At 38.8% G+C, this 18562-nt stretch overlaps 4 protein-coding genes across 4 annotated transcripts; 2 read left to right on the plus strand and 2 right to left on the minus strand.

Annotated features, from left to right (window-relative positions):
- Positions 1-539: 539 nt before the first annotated feature.
- Positions 540-5721, minus strand: LOC141002201 (putative methyltransferase DDB_G0268948). Its single transcript, XM_073473425.1, has 6 exons — positions 3950-5721; positions 3668-3828; positions 2577-2793; positions 1732-1835; positions 1285-1422; positions 540-1154 (listed from the first exon to the last, which is right to left on the minus strand). Exons 1-6 carry the CDS (start codon positions 4055-4057, stop codon positions 1058-1060), a joined length of 825 nt encoding a protein of 274 aa, XP_073329526.1. The 5' UTR covers positions 4058-5721; the 3' UTR covers positions 540-1057.
- Positions 5722-5815: 94 nt separating this feature from the next.
- Positions 5816-8788, minus strand: LOC141002202 (putative methyltransferase DDB_G0268948). The gene is made up of 7 exons (XM_073473426.1): positions 8574-8788; positions 8025-8418; positions 7767-7927; positions 7311-7527; positions 6484-6584; positions 6110-6247; positions 5816-5988 (listed from the first exon to the last, which is right to left on the minus strand). Exons 2-7 carry the CDS (start codon positions 8133-8135, stop codon positions 5898-5900), a joined length of 819 nt encoding a protein of 272 aa, XP_073329527.1. The 5' UTR covers positions 8136-8418; positions 8574-8788; the 3' UTR covers positions 5816-5897.
- Positions 8789-13574: 4786 nt separating this feature from the next.
- Positions 13575-14513, plus strand: LOC141002006 (olfactory receptor 6N2-like). Its single transcript, XM_073473171.1, has one exon. The coding sequence runs from the start codon at positions 13575-13577 to the stop codon at positions 14511-14513; it is 939 nt and encodes a 312-aa protein (XP_073329272.1).
- Positions 14514-16767: 2254 nt separating this feature from the next.
- LOC141002007 (olfactory receptor 6N2-like) lies at positions 16768-17706 on the plus strand. The gene has a single exon (XM_073473172.1). The coding sequence runs from the start codon at positions 16768-16770 to the stop codon at positions 17704-17706; it is 939 nt and encodes a 312-aa protein (XP_073329273.1).
- The last annotated feature ends 856 nt before the right edge of the window (positions 17707-18562 follow it).

Raw genomic sequence — 18562 nt, forward strand, 5'->3', positions numbered from 1 at the left:
CACAGTGTTAGGAAGACGTGAACTACATGTAATCAAGCTGGTAGTCCAACTACATTCATATACGTAGTGATAAAAGCAGTTTGATTACTTTCTTCCTATTTTTGTGTAGTTACTACTGAAACTATAAACAGTTTTGGGCATAAAACAAGAGGAATGATATACTGTATATGTATATATGTTGTTATAATTTTGTGTCACATGCACATCGTCTTTTTTTTATGTAAAGTAGTCTGAACTAATTTTTTTCCAAAATAGCTTTAGTTTAACAAATTAAATTTCTCTGTAGTTTGCTTTGCCTCCAGTGTTAAGTAATCAGTATCTTGCAAAGCTCTAATTTCAAAGAAACTTCCACAACACTGCTTTTTTTGTTCTTAGTGGGTAAAGGATTTGTTTGAAAATGACCAATTATACTTAAAAGATCATTTACAAAATGCAAGTGTAGCTGTATTCACAGAAGCCTCACACAAATTGCCTCTCCTTTTACGGTGTTGATAGTCCAGAAAACCTTTGCAGAGTGAGAAGATTGTTGGATGCAGATATCAAAGAGTATGATTTATTTATTTAATTATTAGTACAGTAAATGTATAAAGACTGATCATCTGTACAATGTTCCTATACCAAACACTATGTGGTTTAACTTTAAAGTCATAGACTGATATTTTCATACAGCACCAGTTAACCTAGCTGAGAATAAAAACACGAAACAATAAAAAATCTGCCAACAAGCACCTCTTAAGATCACTGATTTACATGTTATTGAACATTAACACCAGGCTTGCTGTTTCCCCCTGTTTAAAGTCTTTGTGCTAAGCTATGCTAACCAGCTGCCAGCTTAATATTTCACATACAAACGTGAGAATGGATTCAATCATCTCATCCAACTCTCAGCGACAAGTGAATAACAGTACATACCAAAATGTCAAGAACATCTATCATACTAACCGGTATTTTAAATGCCAAATAGAAAACATCGACTCGGAAAAGTGGATTAAATACTGGGAGGGGAGCACAAGTTTGTGTCCTCAACTACATTCATGACTTTGAGAGCTGGTGTGAGTCAGGCTTCCTGTGGTTTGCAGGCCAGGAGGTAGAAATACTTGACAGCCACCACCACCTCTGTCTCTGCAGAGGTCACCTTCATTATGGACATCAACCTGGAGAGAGGAGCACAGGAGACATTGTACAAGCAGAGGGGGCAAAGCTCACCTCTCCAACATGTCCGCTGTCAAGCGTGTGTGATATTCACGTGTATACTGCACTATGGTGCCATTAGGCACATTCTACCTGTGACAGATGTCCTGGGAGAGTCTGGTGGCTTTCTGCGGGTCTTCTCTCAGCAGAGCCTGATAGCTCGAGAAAGACTCCACCAAACCCATGTAGCTGGACAAAGGCATGGGCTTTTTAACCCACACACACTCGTGCCTGTAATACATTAAAAACACACTCAGAGTTAGCATCTACTGAACATACATATAAGCTGTTTTTCTTCAGTTTGCAGAGCGAAGCATTTCTTCTCTGACATGACAGTGTCCTGCACACACACAAAGTGGAAAGGAAAGAAGGAGGAAATCCGGTAAATGAGGCCAAGTAAAACCTCCGGGAAGGATGAGAAAAATTGTATCATATTACAAATTGGCTGATGGTTTATAGCAGTAAATCATAAAAATTTTCAGATCCGCGACCAATGAATCTGAACAAATATTACTGACCAAGCAAAAACTTGTCACTCACCACTCCTTGTCAGGATAAGGGATGGATCCAAAGGCCTCTCTGTATAACTCAATAGAGCTGGCTCCGAGGTGGGCACTGCGGTACGGCTGCAAGGCTGCATAAAACTAAAAAAACATAAGATTAAGAATCATAAGATTTTTTTTAAGCATTGTTTTAATGACATATAGCATGAACCATATACGTTACCTGGCTACCTAGTTTGTTTGTATAATCTATCTAGACTCACTGTATATTTTGTAAGTGCAACACTCATAATTCACATTCTCAGAATGTTTTGTTGAAAAATGCTGTACATGCAACCTAAGAGCTAACTGTGCCACTCAGATTTGACCAAGAGCATCCACTAGATGGTGCTGTTGTTCATTTAGGATTCACGGCCATGAGCTGTTCTAGTCAGGGAATCCTCAACAGTGTGATGTAAGGATGTGACAGGTGATGATCCAGTGCACCGTAAGTTCAAGAAGCATTTCCCTCCCTCGATATAGCCTCTGTCTCAGAAATGCTTGTCTTGGGGACTGTTGTTATTTGTGATTGATTTGCTTTTTAAGACTTTAAAGTTGTTGTTTTTTCCATTATCATTTTATAACAAGTTCTTCTATTTTTTCTCAGTGTGAAAAAGATTTTTTTAAATAATATTCAATTGGGGCAGATAAACAGGGAACTTTTCCTGTAATAAAAATACACCCTATTTGTTTTGTTATAACATAAATTTTTCTCATTATAATGTGAAAAATGTACTATTTATCTTGTTGTGACATGCACGTTGTTTCACATTTCAACAACACGTGGCTGAGGGTTTATCAGTGCACAGTTCACAGTAACTTCTCTCGGCCTCCTGTAAGCACCTCTTTGCAGACTTGGTTGAGTGTGTATGAGCAGCAGTCGTGGTAGCTGAGCTCCATGTCAATGGTGTAGTTGAGCAGAGCCAAGCAGCCGCGGGCCTTCAGGACTCTGTGGGCCTCCTGGAGAAAGCACGGTCGGTCGAACCAGTGGAAGGCAGACATGGCTGTCATCAAGTCCACCGAGCCGTCGGCAAATGGCAGCTCCTCAGCCACACACTGTCTAAAGACGGGAAATCAGTGTTATAACTACTGCTGAGGATCAGAAGAGCAAATCTTAATATCCGGTGTGTCTATTTGTTTATTTATTTATACCTTCTAGATACCTTCTTATCACAATGATCAACTACAGATTCATTCAGTTATGTATTTAGTACATAAGCTGTACTTATAAATACCTTTGTTTGACATGTCAGACATTTTATGGGGGATTTCACCCTCCTGTGTTGACCTGATACTTGATATTTGTTTGGTTGTGTGGGCCTCACCGCCTGACCGACTTTCACCAGACAAGGGTCACATTGTTCCTGCTTTGGCATAGATTTAATACAGTGGCTTACTAGATTTTAATGGCTGAACAAACGATGTGATGTTAATTGTAGTACTTTTGTATTATGCTTGCTTGATCTCACACTCTTTAACCAAGGAGGGATTTAAAACTTAAAGGAGCACTTTTTTGGAAATGAAATTTAAACTCATAAGTTTAATGTTTGCAATATTAATGAGGTAATAACACAAACCCAGAAATATGTATATTTTTGTGACTGATTAAACAAGCCGGAACATATAAACAAAGTAAAACAGTATGAAACTGTGTTGTCCTTTAAGGTCAGTTTGTTTATTCAGTTTATTCAGTCATGAAAACAAAGAGAGTTTGTTTAATTAGTTCGTTTAGAAATAAAAAATATTCAGTCAATGAAGATCTTTCTCCTCTGATTAAAATTTCTTCCCCAAAACTACGTAGTGCACCTTTAATAAGGCACAAGAAAAACAATCTAAAAAGACGACAGCTTTCAGAATGCATTCTTGTATTTTACTGACCGTATCTTTTGATAAAATTGAAGACTAACTGTGACTCTTGGGCTGTTCATGCTCACCTGTATGTTATATTCGGCTCTTTGGCGTACTGCAAAGCCATTTCCACCTGAGCAGGACTGACATCTGTCCCCACCACAGAGGCAAAGTGTTTGGCCAGCAGCACCGTGCCCTGTCCTGAGCCGCAACCCACATCTACTGCCAACTCAAAGGGACGACCTTTCTGACAAAATATTTAACATGTTATTTGACATTGCTGTGAAGTTAGTTACACCATTATTCAATTGACAAAGGTACCATGCAATAATTCACAGAGGCTACCACCATTTTCAATCTGTTCTTACCTGTTTTTCTAGGAAGTCAAGCATCTGTTGTATTAGATGATCTGGAGAGATCCTGTATTTCCAGTAGGAAGATGCATGCTCTTTGCCTTCAAACAGACGGTGAGTCATAGCTAGCTGATGCCTCTCTGAACAGCTAAGTAAGCAGTAAAAACAGAGATTAAAGCAATCTATATTATCTTGTGTTTAACTGGTGGAGAGGAGCTAACTTCCACATTGAGAGGACTGCATTCCTTTCTACCGGCCGTCGGACACACACACACACACACACACACACACAAAGAGGGAAACAGTGGGGTGCCTGAAAATGGGAGGTCCGACTGCTTCCTCTGGTACATGGGATGTTTGACAATTAGCTCCTTTAAAGGGACAGCTCCAAAGCTATGTTGTTGTTTTTTTTTAATAATGTGGCACTTGTTTTTTTCTGTGCTTAATAGCTACAGCAATGCAATGTTTTGAATGTAATCCATGATAATTATGTTTAGTCAACGTCAAACCTAAAGGTCTGTGTGGTAAGGGGTCAGTTTACGGGTCATGTGATGGTATGTGTTTCAGTCAGGATCAATCAAAACCCCTGGAGATGATGTGGGTGAGGTACAAATGGTGTGTGTATAAATTGAGTGTGCAGCACTCCTCCTCTCTGAATCCGTCGGTCTATTTCTTGTGTTTTATAATCTAATGCCACTTTAACTCAGGGCTGTTTTGTTACTGACTGACACAGTAGATTAGGACTCAAATGCACGACTCGAGATACTTCAGTTTAAAGGCAAAAAGTCTTTACTGAAGAAAGGTTTGCTACACAGGAGATCGGTCAGAGAAGCAAACAAAACAGAGGAATCAGGCAGCGGCAAAAGTCAGGATCAAAAACACTAGGAAGGCTATCATGAGGAGAAAAACTCAGTGGCTAAGTTGCATTGTGGGTAATGTAGGCACCAGGTTTTTCGAAAAGCAGTCCACTGGTCTAGCATTGCACTTCTATAACACCATTGAACTCATTATATACACTTCAAAAATCCGTACAGCAGAACCAAAGATACATTATTCCATGCATTCTTCTTCCTATTCAAAACCTGGAGCCTACATTACCCATAATGCAACTTAGCCACAAAGTTACATCACTGGAGGGAATTTATCAGATTACATGCAGCTTCCTCTGGAGACACAAATGGCTTTCTACTATTTTTTCACATAAGTAGTCGTTCTCCCCAAGACCTGTAAACACACTTTAATGTGTGAAAATTGTGAAGTTAGCCTTTAAGTTTCCACTTTTTCAATTTAGGCCAAAATGGATTATGTTATTGCCAGACAATTCCCCAATAATTGCTAGTTAGTGCAAATATTGTACAAATGCTGCTATGCATATCCATTCTATTTCTCTTTATTTGTTATTGAAAAGATACTATATTTTAACAGTATGTAAATCATTATTAAAAGCTGTAAGATAAACATTTGTCACTTTAGCTTCATTTGCATTGCACAAAGCAGGTACAATACAAACTGTCAGCATCATCAATCTGCCCTCTACCCACTGAGAATAAAGAAAACACACCGAAGGATCTCAATTAATCCCAAGCATCTCTGCAGCCCTTCTGTGAATAAACCGTGGTAGGCACATTATATTTCAAAATAATTCATTTTTTCTAGTTATGTAACCTCTCGGTGTGCATTCAAGGCTGCAAACGATCAGCTGTTCTATTGGGAACGTTCTGAGAGGCAGTTAACTACAGCATGAATCCTTGAGTCGATGCTTTAGTGACTGATCAACGTTCATGTAAATCAATTGTAAACCGGTCTAAACATTCTTCTTTATGACATAAAGCAGCGTTAACGATTACAAGTCAGCTTACATAAAGGCCATGACAGGGAACATGTGAGAAAAAAATGTGGTTTATTCAAAAATATTCATAATCAGTAAGCTCCTGCAATTACACAACCAGTTGGACGCAGCTGATTATTGTGGTTTTGATGCCAGGACGCAGTAATATTCCATTTCCAGCTCCATTTTAGTATCAGGAGACGTGACTCCCATCTCCTCTAGAAACCTGTAAAAACATTCAGTTAATAATCACAAAAATGGATGACTGAATAATAAATGTTGGCTCAAAGTAACAGTCCTGTGCATTTGTGTGTGTGTGTGTGTGTGTGTGTGTGTGTGTGTGTGACCTCTTCTGAGTGTCTAGCAGCAAGTCTTCAGCCATCTGGGGATCTTTCTTCTTGTAAGCTTGGAACATGGATAAGGACTTGCTGAAACCCATCAGGTTCCTCACAGAGATCGTCAATTTCACCCAAATGCCCTCGACCCTGTTGTATCAATTTATTTATGTATGATTATACAAGACTAAAAAAAAAAGACTGTGATTTCAGATCTGACTCGTTTGTTATTGCCCATCTCTGATGAATAAAGGTATAATGAAGGTGCAACATCACTGGTTTTGTACTGTCAATTACCTCTTCACTTAATACTGTATCGGTCCTTATTCAGCTATCAAAGAGGTGTGGTTAGGTCTGGTTAGATACAGTGAGTGTGTAATAATTACCTTTCTTTATCTGGAAAAGGGATGGCTGAGTAGAGCTCTTCCAGCTTACCCTCAGATACAGCCACTGGACTGCTGGTGTATGGTGACAGCACCTGTATCATCTAATGTTTAAAAAGGTGTTATTGATAACATTCAGCCACTACACCGCCGTTGCTCAAATCACCTGCCCCATCAAGTGGCTGCAAGTTGTGGCACTGGCTAATGCTCCTAATGCTAGCTTACATTGCATTAAAAAAAGGAACATAAACATTTTTTTATATATATATTTCATATTTTATTCTGCACCTTTCTAGTAGCTCTTTGGATGTATTATTTCTTTTACAGTGATTTGTTGACATAAAAATGTATCATAAAAAGTGCATGTGTTTTGTGTCTGTCTGTATAAATAATCAAATAATGTGTGGATACATAGAAAAAAACAATAACCAAATGCAATGGTTGCTTTGCCTAGCATGTTTATTGCCAAGAAACAATAAAAAAAAAATGAAATTGTGCCTTTTACATCTCTATTTATGTATGAGTTAAACAAAAACTTAAGGTTTTAGTTAGTGACATTCATGAGGTGTTCCAGGTTTTATGCTAAGCTAAGCTGATCATGTCCTCACTTCAGCTTTGTGCTTGATGGACTCAGAAAGACAGTGAAGTTTTTTTCAAAAATGGTGAACTATTCCTTTAAGCCCCGACAAAGGATATTACAGTTAATGGCCTTTAGTGTGTATTTCTATTGTCAGGTGTTGGTGATACAAGCACCCTGAGTCAACAAAACTTTGCAGATAAGGTTTAACACGACTCCCAAATTGAAAGTAGAGGTCGAAGTCTACACCCACCTCTTTATAGATGTGATCCAGTCGTTCTCCACAGTCCTGGAAGTGAAGTCTGGCATTATCAAGACTAAAGCACAGCAGAGCCATGCAACCCCGGGGTTTTAAAACTCGACTTGCCTCGGCCAGGAACCTCAACTGATCAAACCAGTGAGCTGCAGATGCTGCTGTCAGCAAGTCAACAGAGCCATCTGGAAAAGGGAGGTCCTCTGCCGTACCCTGCCTGCAGGTAGACAGGTCAGACATGTGACCCCATCTGGAAAAGTGGTCTCTGGCTTGGCAGCCGCCTTGCCTAGCTGTCATGCCACCACCATCCCCATATGCATGTAACTAGAAGAAATGTTTTTAATTGTATCTAATAAACATACAAATTCAATGAGTCCATGGTTTCCAGAAACATACAATCCCAACATTTTATTCTGGCAACTGGGCCGTGCATCCACACATTCATAACATGCCTACCTGTACGTGATGTTAGAGTACCCTGGCACGGCCCTGGCCTCTTCCAGTTGACACTCACTGATGTCGATGCCCACCACTTGCTGGAAGTGCGGCGCCATCACCCGCGTATTCTGACCCGTCCCACATCCCAGATCCACGGCCAGCACATGCGGCTGCCCCTTCTGCGGATATTAACATATACAGGATTTGTTGTCAGAATGCCGAATGTTGCAGATTTGTTATTTTATTGATATTCATAGTATACAGTATCTGGCATACCTTTTTATCTAGGTATTGAAGAATAATGTTCTTGACCTCATCTGGAGGCGTAAATCGATACATTTGGTAGAGTGAGGCATGCTCCTTTCCCTCAAACAGTCGGTATGTCATGGTGTTGTATCTTTACTTCCTTTCCTGTCCGGTTGCCAACCTCGCGTTCTCTGACCTCCGCTCCAAAACAGTCTTCTCTGTATGGCTTTAATCTCTTTCAGTCTTCTGCAGTTTGAGTTTGTTTTCGTTTCCTTGTTTTCAGCCTCTTTCGCCGTCTTGATGTCGTCTTATCTTGCGTCTTATCTTGCGTCTTCCTCTCTGTTTACTTTGTTAAAGCTCTTTTCTGCCCGGACACTCACACACACTGCACTCTTTGCTGGCTAAATGACTCTTGACCCACTTTCTAAGGGGTAGATTGTGGGAGACACACAGGGAAATAATCATTGACATAAACTGTTAGAGAGTAAATGACGCAGCAGTTTCAAACATGGGAGCACAAACATTTACAACTTTGAAGGAAAGACAAAGTTATTCAATTGAAAGTGAACCATTTCTTACCAGTAGAAAGCTTCACTTCAAGACCCTCGGAAGCTGACAATATGTAACAGTTGAGTCTTGCTTAACCCTTTCAAGGCCAGATCATTTCTGCAGATTGTATTTTAAAGAGCTGCATATTGATCGCCATATTGAACATCGGTTGCTGCAACTCTCTCTACTCAAGGGTGCTGATAAGCAGGGAAGAAAACTGGGAACAGGGTGGGTTTTGAGGGAAATCAGGCTGGGGAGGAGGAAAAAGGACGGGAAAACAGAAGCGGACAGGAAGTGGAAAGTAACACACCACATGAGAAGATATAATCTACAAAATAAAACAGGAAATTACTTACCAAAACCCCAGACCGTGACACAGTGTTTCTTTTCTTTGTAGGGCACACACACATTACGTTTCGCACTGCAGCTAAAGAAAACCCATGCAAAAAACAGCCAAATAAAAAAAATAGTGCGGCAAGTAGCATTTGTAATGAAAACAGAAGCCGTTTCTATTTGACACTAAAAATGGCTGGAAGACGCTTGTTGTTGCCTTGTTTGTGACTAATAATGTTAATGAAATCAGATATCCATGGGTGGTATTGGAAAACTGGTGAAGATGTTTTCTTAATTTGCTTTTTTTTCTTTCTATTTGCATGCATTGTCCGCAGTGTGATGAACTCTAGGTGCCAGAGTAGTTTATACCCACCAGTTTAAGTCTGATGTCACCGCTGCATTCACACACAAATTATTTTTTATGCGCTCTTCTTAAAACCCAGTCACCAGGATAAAATGTCGGCAGTTAACGTTTCTGCAAACCACTGATACGTTCACATCTGTACACATCATAGGCTACATACCACATTGACATTTCTACAAAATGTGTCACAACTAGGGATAGACCGATAATCGGCCCTGGCCAATATTCTGGATTTTTCCGATTATTGGATCAGTGTTTTTTTTTCAGATAGCAGATAAAATAAACTAATTTAAAATGTGCTACTTTGGCTCTGATGCAGCATTGTCTCACACGTTACCTATCTGACTGGTAACGCATCACAATGAATGGCCTGTAAGCTCTGAATGATCTGAATGAAAGTAACTAGATTGACAAAATAAATGTAGTGAGAGGAAGTATAAAGTAGCAAAAATCGGAAATAATCAAGTAAAATACCTGAAAATTGTACTTCAGAATTTTACCGCGTTTTTTTTTTTTTTTTACATTTCTGAGTGTGACGCCACTGGATATCTTTAATTTTCAGCAGTGTTTATGTTGACTTCAACAGGCATTTTAGACCAAAACATCATCTTTTCCTCATAAGCAAGTGTTATTTGTGCCTAAACCTAACCAGACCATGAGCACAATATAAAACTGAAAAATGAACTTAAAGAATAAACAAGGTTTGCAGAGACGTTTCTGGCCATTGAGCTGCTCTGAAAGACACGGCTGTAACATTTCTCTTTTCAATCTTACGTGTCATTTATGATTTGCAAATCAGTATTAACAGTATCTACAAGCCAGTGTGGGGTCACTAGGTCAGTCACCTCTGTCTTTCCAAACCACTGAATAAAACTTTTGTTGGTTACACTTGTTGTTCACTGTCTTGACCGTTTGCTGAATTGAAAAACATCTTTGTTTTGGTTTGGTTACTAAGGACGGTACCTCCACGGAAGCATTGCATGTTTAATTGCTCTCGAGGGATGATGGAGATAATGACCTGTTGACCATTTCCAACATCATTATTCTACATTAATACCCTTGGAAAAGTAAAGCACACCGTATCCAGTCCCATGGGATCTCATTAGTCTTGAATACCTCAAACTCTCCATCAGAGGCGTTGAGCCAAACACAGCCAGTGTCTTTTCATATTCTTTTTTTTTTTTATCTTTCACTAAAACGTCTCTCACGCCAGTCTACAGTGACACTTTTCCCCAAGCTCTGTGTTTCAACACCTTCCATCAAGGGATGCTATGGCAGTGGTGGGCATTAAGGAGGGCTGAGGGACTAATAAAAGTCACCACAGTATCCTTACATCACTCAGGAGATGTCCTGTATGTGTGACCAGTTGTTTTGAAGAGTGTATTAAGGTCTTAAAGACAAACAAAAATTACATCAGGTGTTTAATAATAGACTGTTTTTCCTCTAAACCCTCCGAGTCACTCAGAATGATACTCAGAGGGGTACAGAAGTTATTGTCCAAGTTACTTGCATCAGGCTGCAACAGTTCCTTGTTATGAAGTATCCAGGTTTAGGGAATTATTTGTTAATAACTCATCATTTATATTTGAAACTTGAGGCTAAATCAATTGGATTTTGTTTGTTTTATTCAATCTTGGTATATTTCCATGAGTGTGTATGTGTTATTAGATGAGTGACAAGCACACCACTGTAGGTTCATTTACAAACACACACATTCATCTAAAGTATTGACCTGAGTCAAAATTATGCTGAAACCTCGGAGCTGGTTTGCCTACACAAGGTTCATTTATCAGTATTTGTTTGTCAGTATTTGAAGCCTGTCAGTATCAGGACTCCCTAAATCTTGGTATTTCACCGGCGACATACATCCTGCATCACACAGAATGTTGTGTGCCTGATGCACGTTCTCGTTGGCTGGCATTGTCTTGTCATTTGTAACTTTAAACAGAGCTGATTTATATTTTATTTGGTCATCGCCCTTTGTGTCTCATGTGAAATCAAAAGCGAAGATTCGCTTACTACTTCAATCCAAAAATAAAAATAAAAATTCCTCCAGGACACAAACACCCTGTTGCCCACGTTGAAGGTCATGTGCCAGATTCATTCAACCACACAACATGCTGTGAAATTGTTTTTGTGCATCTTTATACCGTATTATGTGACTTCCCAAAGACTTTCCAGCAGAAATCTTCTCATAAAACCATCGCGACAGTCTTTCAAGACAGACTATCACTTTCAATGCACAAACATACGAGGCCTGCCACGGTCAGGGAGCTCTGCAAAGTGTGCACTGCTACATCATGAAAAATCAAACCATCTGGGTGAAATACAAAGTTTTTAGTGAGACTCCTCAGCATCAGACTAGCGTGGCATCAACAGACTAGTTTGTGTTTGCGAAAACACATTTTTCTGGTTCATCTCAATGAATTGTTGATTACCAAAGGGAAAATGGGAACAGACCAAAATGCCTCTGAATGCAATTGGATAGACCGACAACCGATTAGAGCAAGAAACTGGGTGACATAGCGTTGAGTGGCACAAGCAAGTTGGGGCAGTTCTCGGTCTGATTTCAAGCAGAAAATAAATAATAATCTGGTCACAAACTTTCTCCAGTTACAGCTATGAAATACATTTATATGGGTTTGTGAAAACATCACAAATGCAGTAAATGAATGTTGATTCATATTTTATCAGCACTGCTTGGTTTGACAGTTTGATCCAAGTTTCGTAACCTGGACGGACCCGCAGACTGGGCGCTATTTTGATAGATCTATAACCAATCAGAGCAGCAAGCACATGTGACTTTTGAATTCTGTCCGGTGATGATCCTCTGTCAATCATATCAACCTGCACCATAATAAATAAATGGCTGTGGTTGGCCTGAGCTCAGATTCATCTGATTCCCAGGCTAGTATCAGACATCATGTCTGAACCACACTGCACTTTCTCAATACTTTGACTTGCTACACTCTTGGCAATAGGTTGGCAAAATGTATACAAATCCCATGACAAGAATACAGATAAGTATTGTATAACCGTATAACTATGTTCTGATAGGTATTATTCTGTGTCAGAGTTTTACTGTTGTCCAAAACTATTAAAAACACATCAGGAGGCCACACTTTTAGATTGAACCATGACCATCACCATGAACATTGGCACTTCAGTTTATTTTGACTCAAATCTACATACACAGACCTGCTGCAGTCAAATTAAGTGATTGTTGTATCAGCTAACAAAGTCTGAAACTTATTTTATGAGTAAAAGGGTTCGACTGTGTCCGTCAAGAGATACAATAATAATTAAATCACTGTGATCAACCTTTCATCATGATTAGTTTATAACTAGCATCGATTAACACCCATAGACCACCAGTCGGTAGTAGGTAGAACAGTAACATCAACTTTGAGTTATACAATAACAGAATTTTAACACTTCCAATGCTTCAAATCCTACAATAATTTGTGATAGTTTTCATCCAACATCTGGGCCTTGAAGTAGCATGTGCGGTCAATGTTTTTGACAAAACTCAGAATTGCAGTTGACCAGACTTCATTCAGTCTTAAAGTGACAGCCCGGGTCTTTTGATGTGAGATTATATGAGGTTATTATCCTTCTTCAGTGTGTTACCTGCAGTAGATGACTGTCATCTCGCTGCCGCCCGGCAGTAGGCACGGCTTTGTACTGCTGAAACCATACCAGCAGCAAGACATATTTTAGCCTAAAGTCCTACCCAAAATCAGTTAAAGTGTATACTATGTTTTTAACATTTATGGCACTTTACGTTGCTGTTAAACAGCCTTTTACTTTGGCAATACACTCCCTCAACTGTACAATGTCTTTATTTAGGTGGAACATAGTCACTTTTCAACATGTGACTTTTTTGGTCTGATATTGTTATTGATATTTTATCTGCATTTGTGTTTGTGTTTTGCACATTGAAGTTTTCTATCCTAGATTCCATGGAGTGATGACTGCGATGACATAATTGTGTGTGACAAGTTAAAGAGGCTTTCAGCTCCTCCTGTTAAACTACAGGGGTTACCTGCCCCGCCACTGACCACAAACAGACGACATTAGGAGCATGACAGAGTGGTAAAACCCACTGACAGTAAATATGACTGAGATTCCAACAAGGCTTATTGCTGATGTTGTTGATGTCTTGTTATGATTGCATGTTTCTCACTTACTGTCTCTTTGGAAATCTCTGCTCTCTCTTGCTCTCCAAATACCTGTCACTGCCTCAATTCATGTTAACACATAACTGTTAACAGGATCCACAAATAGAAAAGTCTTTATTCATGAAGTTATCTCTTCTACTGTCTATGGGGTAAATGGAAAACACTACTCGTCCACCTTATTTTAACCTCACCATGTTCATTAACATAGGCAACTACCGCTACCCAACATTTGTCTTGTGTTTGCTGTTGCATGCTTTAATTATCTCAGCTAATCTTGTCATAATATTGGTAATATCACGAGAGAAAACTTTACATGAGCCCATGTATATTTTCATTATGTGTCTTTCTATTAACTCTCTGTGGGGCTCCGCTGGCTTCTTCTTCAGATTTTTCAAAGACCTTCTGTCTGACACTCATTTGATCCCACGATCAGCTTGTTTATTTCAGATCTATGTCATTTACACCTATGCATCCTATGAGCTCACCCTCTTAGGCATTATGGCATATGATCGGTATGTTGCTGTGTGTCAACCTCTACATTACCACAACAAATTAACTTCCAAGCTGGTCTCTAAGCTGGTCGCCTTTGCGTGGATCATTCCAGCCTTTCTTGTTGCAGCCTGTGTTTATCTGGCCTCCAGACTTCCACTGTGTGGCAATAAGATACCAAAGATATTCTGTGCCAACTGGCCTGTTGTAAAACTTTCATGTGTCTCCACTGTGATTAATAACCTTGTTGGCATGTTAGTAACCGTAAGCACAGTCTTTCTGCCCCTGGCTTTTGTCTTGTATACATATGCACGCATTTTTCTTGTTTGTAGGAAACGCTCTTCAGAATTCAGGGGCAAAGTCATACAAAGCTGTCTGCCACACGTTATTACATTTGTCAATTATTCCATCACTGTGTTTTGTGATATTGCTCTCAGCAGAATTGATCTTGAGGATCTGAATCCATTCCTAGCTGTTATTTTGTCACTCGAGTTTGTTGTGATTCCTCCCATTGTGAATCCTCTCGTGTACGGCCTGAAGCTACCAGAAATCAGAAAACTTATTCTAAGAATGTTATCATGCTCAAATCTGACAAACAAATGAAACATTAGAAATGATCACAGTAACATAATTAGCCTGTGCTGTTTCTGTAAGTAAGTGGTCTTATCTAGAGTTCATTCATCATTACTTTAAAATCTCTTATTTACACACCTGGCTGCAGCAGTGATGCATTTCATAGTGAAGGGGATGAATGTTTGTGTAAACATTTACTTTGTAAATAACTACATTTGTAGAGATGTATTTTAACAATTATTGTATTTTTTTTCCCCTGTCGATGAATTTCAAAAAACTCCAATAACTCCCACTGTATTCATTGTTTAAAAAAAGAAATTCTGCTGTAATTAATGAAAATGACCTGGAATAAACTCCGTTGTTGTGAAAAGAGACAGCAAGACATGACATGTGAAAACAGTGAGCTTCAAGAGTTTTAAAAATGTTTCTGACAATCTGACAAGTTTATCATTACGATACATTTTTTGTCAGTATGTATTCTTAGGATTATTTATTTCATGAGGTTCACTTTGGGAAACTTTTTGCATTGGTAGATTGTGTCACTTTGCATGCAAAAGATAAGAGTTGTGTCAACTTTGTTAAGAATGCATTAATTATTAAATAAATTATAATTCTGCTGTATCACACATTTTTTATTCTTATCTTTCTGATAGCATGTGGTGTTTCTGTTTTAGAAACTGACCTGGTTTCATCTGTATGATGTCTATTCTGAACACAAGTTTTAAGACTTGTTTCCTAAAAGACAGCCAGAGTGAAGTTCAAAGACAATGGGACCAGGAAAATAGAGCCCTTCATGTTAAATAGAGTAATTCTGGTATAATTACAGAGAATTTATTGAATACTTCTGGACCATTTCTTTCAGGGTAATGACACTGATGAAGTACAGCATCTCCACCGGCATAAATTACAAAGGGAAGCACACTTACTACTCTTGTGCAAGCATTCACTAAACTCCTTCAGCAATCTAGTGACATAAAAGCAAGTAGAAAACTGACTGTGTCTGAACAATAAATGATGACTACAAATGGTGAAAACACTGTACACGTAACGCTGGTGCATGAGTTACTCAAGTATTATACTTAAGTACACAGCCTGACTCCAAGTGGGGTTACTTTAGTAACAAGGACTGACAGTGAATCTCTGAGAATGAGGAAGAGAAATAAGAAATATGATTGAGTTTTGCGCGTGAATGTGGAATTAATAGCGTGTTTGCTTTGTACCATTGACCCGCTGATGTACTCATGAATAACGGCCCCCACATAGCGAGTGCTCCGCTTCCTTCGCGAGTCCCTCCCCCCCCTTCCCCTAATGAGTTGCATACTGTATGCTTAATATGCTCCAATCTGATTTGTAACATTAGGCACTATTTATTTACAGTAAACAAATATATGAAAAAGCCCCTTTCGGCCCCCCTATATAAAATTACTGTGGGCGCCCCTCTGCATAGGGAGATAGGAAAGTGAATCACTGTTATTTACATTGGTTAGATTGGTTGCACGTTGGCTCTACACAGAGCAGAAGAATTAGTTTGATCATGGCGAGAAGTACCATGGGATCATTGGAGGTGTTGTCTTCGCTGTTAAACAACCACCATCGCCAGGGAAAATCTGCAGCAAGGCATATTTTAGCCTTAAAATCCTACCTAAAACACATATATCAGTTAAAGTGTATGCTATGTTTTTAACATTTATGGCACTTTACGTTGCTGTCAAACAGTCTTTTCCTTTGGCACTACATTCCCTCAACTGTACATTGTCCGTATTTCTAGCACAGGTGGAACATAGTCACTTTTCAACATGTGACTTCAACTTTGATCTGATATTGTCATTGATATTTTATCTGCAATTGCGTTTGTGTTTTGCACACTGAAGTTGTCTATCCTAGATTCCATGGAGTGATGACTACGATGACATAATTGTGTGTGACAAGTTAAAGAGGCTTTCAGCTCCTCCTGTTAAACTACAGGGGTTACCTGCCCCACCACAGACCACAAACAGACGACATTAGGAGCATGTCGGAGTGGTAAAACCCACTGACAGTAAATATAACTGAGATTCTAACAAGGCTTATTGCTGATGTTGTTGATGTCTTGTTATGATTGCATGTTTCTTACTTACTTGTAATCCTCTTGTATCATTTGTCTCTTTGGAAATATCTGCTCTCTCTCTTGCTCTCCAAATACCTGTCACTGCCTCAATTCATGTTAACACATAACTGTTAAAAGGATCCACAAATAGAAAAGTCTTTATTCATGAAGTTGTCTCTTCTACTGTCTGTGGGGTAAATGGAAAACACTACTCGTCCACCTTATTTTAACCTCACCATGTTCGTTTACATAGGCAACTACCGCTACCCAACATTTGTCTTGTGTTTGCTGTTGCATGCTTTAATTATCTCAGCTAATCTTGTCATAATATTGGTAATATCACGAGAGAAAACTTTACATGAGCCCATGTATATTTTCATTATGTGTCTTTCTATTAACTCTCTGTGGGGCTCCGCTGGCTTCTTCTTCAGATTTTTCAAAGACCTTCTGTCTGACACTCATTTGATCCCACGATCAGCTTGTTTATTTCAGATCTATGTCATTTACACCTATGCATCCTATGAGCTCACCCTCTTGGGCATTATGGCATATGATCGGTATGTTGCTGTGTGTCAACCTCTACATTACCACAACAAAGTAACTTCCAAGCTGGTCTCTAAGCTGGTCGCCTTTGCATGGATCGTTCCAGCCTTTCTTGTTGCAGCCTGTGTTTATCTGGCCTCCAGACTTCCACTGTGTGGCAATAAGATACCCAAGATATTCTGTGCCAACTGGCCTGTTGTAAAACTGTCATGTGTCTCCACTGTGATTAATAACCTTGTTGGCATGTTAGCAACTGTAAGCACAGTCTTTCTGCCTCTGGCTTTTGTCTTGTATACATATGCACGCATTTATCTTGTTTGTAGGAAACGCTCCTCAGAATTCAGGGGCAAAGTCATACAAAGCTGTCTGCCACACGTTATTACATTTGTCAATTATTCCATCACTGTGTTTTGTGATATTGCTCTCAGCAGAATTGATCTTGAGGATCTGAATCCATTCCTAGCTGTTATTTTGTCACTTGAGTTTGTTGTGATTCCTCCCATTGTGAATCCTCTCGTGTACGGCCTGAAGCTACCAGAAATCAGAAAACTTATTTTAAGAATGTTGTCATTCTCAAATCTGACAAACAAATAAAGCATTAGAAATGATCACAGTAACATAATCAGCCTGTGCTGTTTCTGTAAGTAAGTGGTCTTCTCTAGAGTTCATTCATCATTACTTTAAAATCTCTTATTTACACACCTGGCTGCAGCAGTGATGCATTTCATAGTGAAGCGGATGAATGTTCATGCAAACATTTACTTTGTAAATAACTACATTTGTAGAGATGTATTTTAACAATTATATCATTGTATTTTTTTTTTTCCTGTCGATGAATTTCAAAAAACTCCAATAACTCCCACTGTATTCATTGTTTAAAAAAAGAAATTCTGGCAATCTTGAATAACGGACTAAGAGTTTATGATAAAAAGTTGCATTATTGTGTAAAATAAAAGTCACTGGGAAAACTGAATAAAAAACAAACTGCTGTAATTAATGAAAATGACCTGGAATAAACTCTGTTATTGTGAAAAGAGACAGCAAGACATGACATGTCAAAACAGTGAGCTTCAAGAGTTTTAAAAATTTTTCTGACAATCTGACAAGTTGATCATTACGATACATATTTTGTCAGTATGTATTCTTAGGATTATTCATTTCATGAGGTTCACTTTTTGCATTGGTAGATTGTGTCACTTTGCATGCAAAAAATAAGAGTTGTGTCAACTTTGTGAAGAATGCATTAATTATTAAATAAATTAGAATTCTGATGTATCACATATTTTTTATTCTTATCTTTCTGATAGCATGTGGTGTTTCTGTTTTAGAAACTGACCTGGTTTCATCTGTATGATGTCTATTCTGAACACAAATTTTAAGGCTTTGTTTCCTAAAAGACAGCCAGAGTGAAGTTCAAAGACAATGGGACCAGAAAAATAGAGTCCTTTAT

This window comes from Pagrus major, chromosome 9, assembly GCF_040436345.1.
Source record: "Pagrus major chromosome 9, Pma_NU_1.0".
NCBI lineage: Eukaryota > Metazoa > Chordata > Actinopteri > Spariformes > Sparidae > Pagrus > Pagrus major.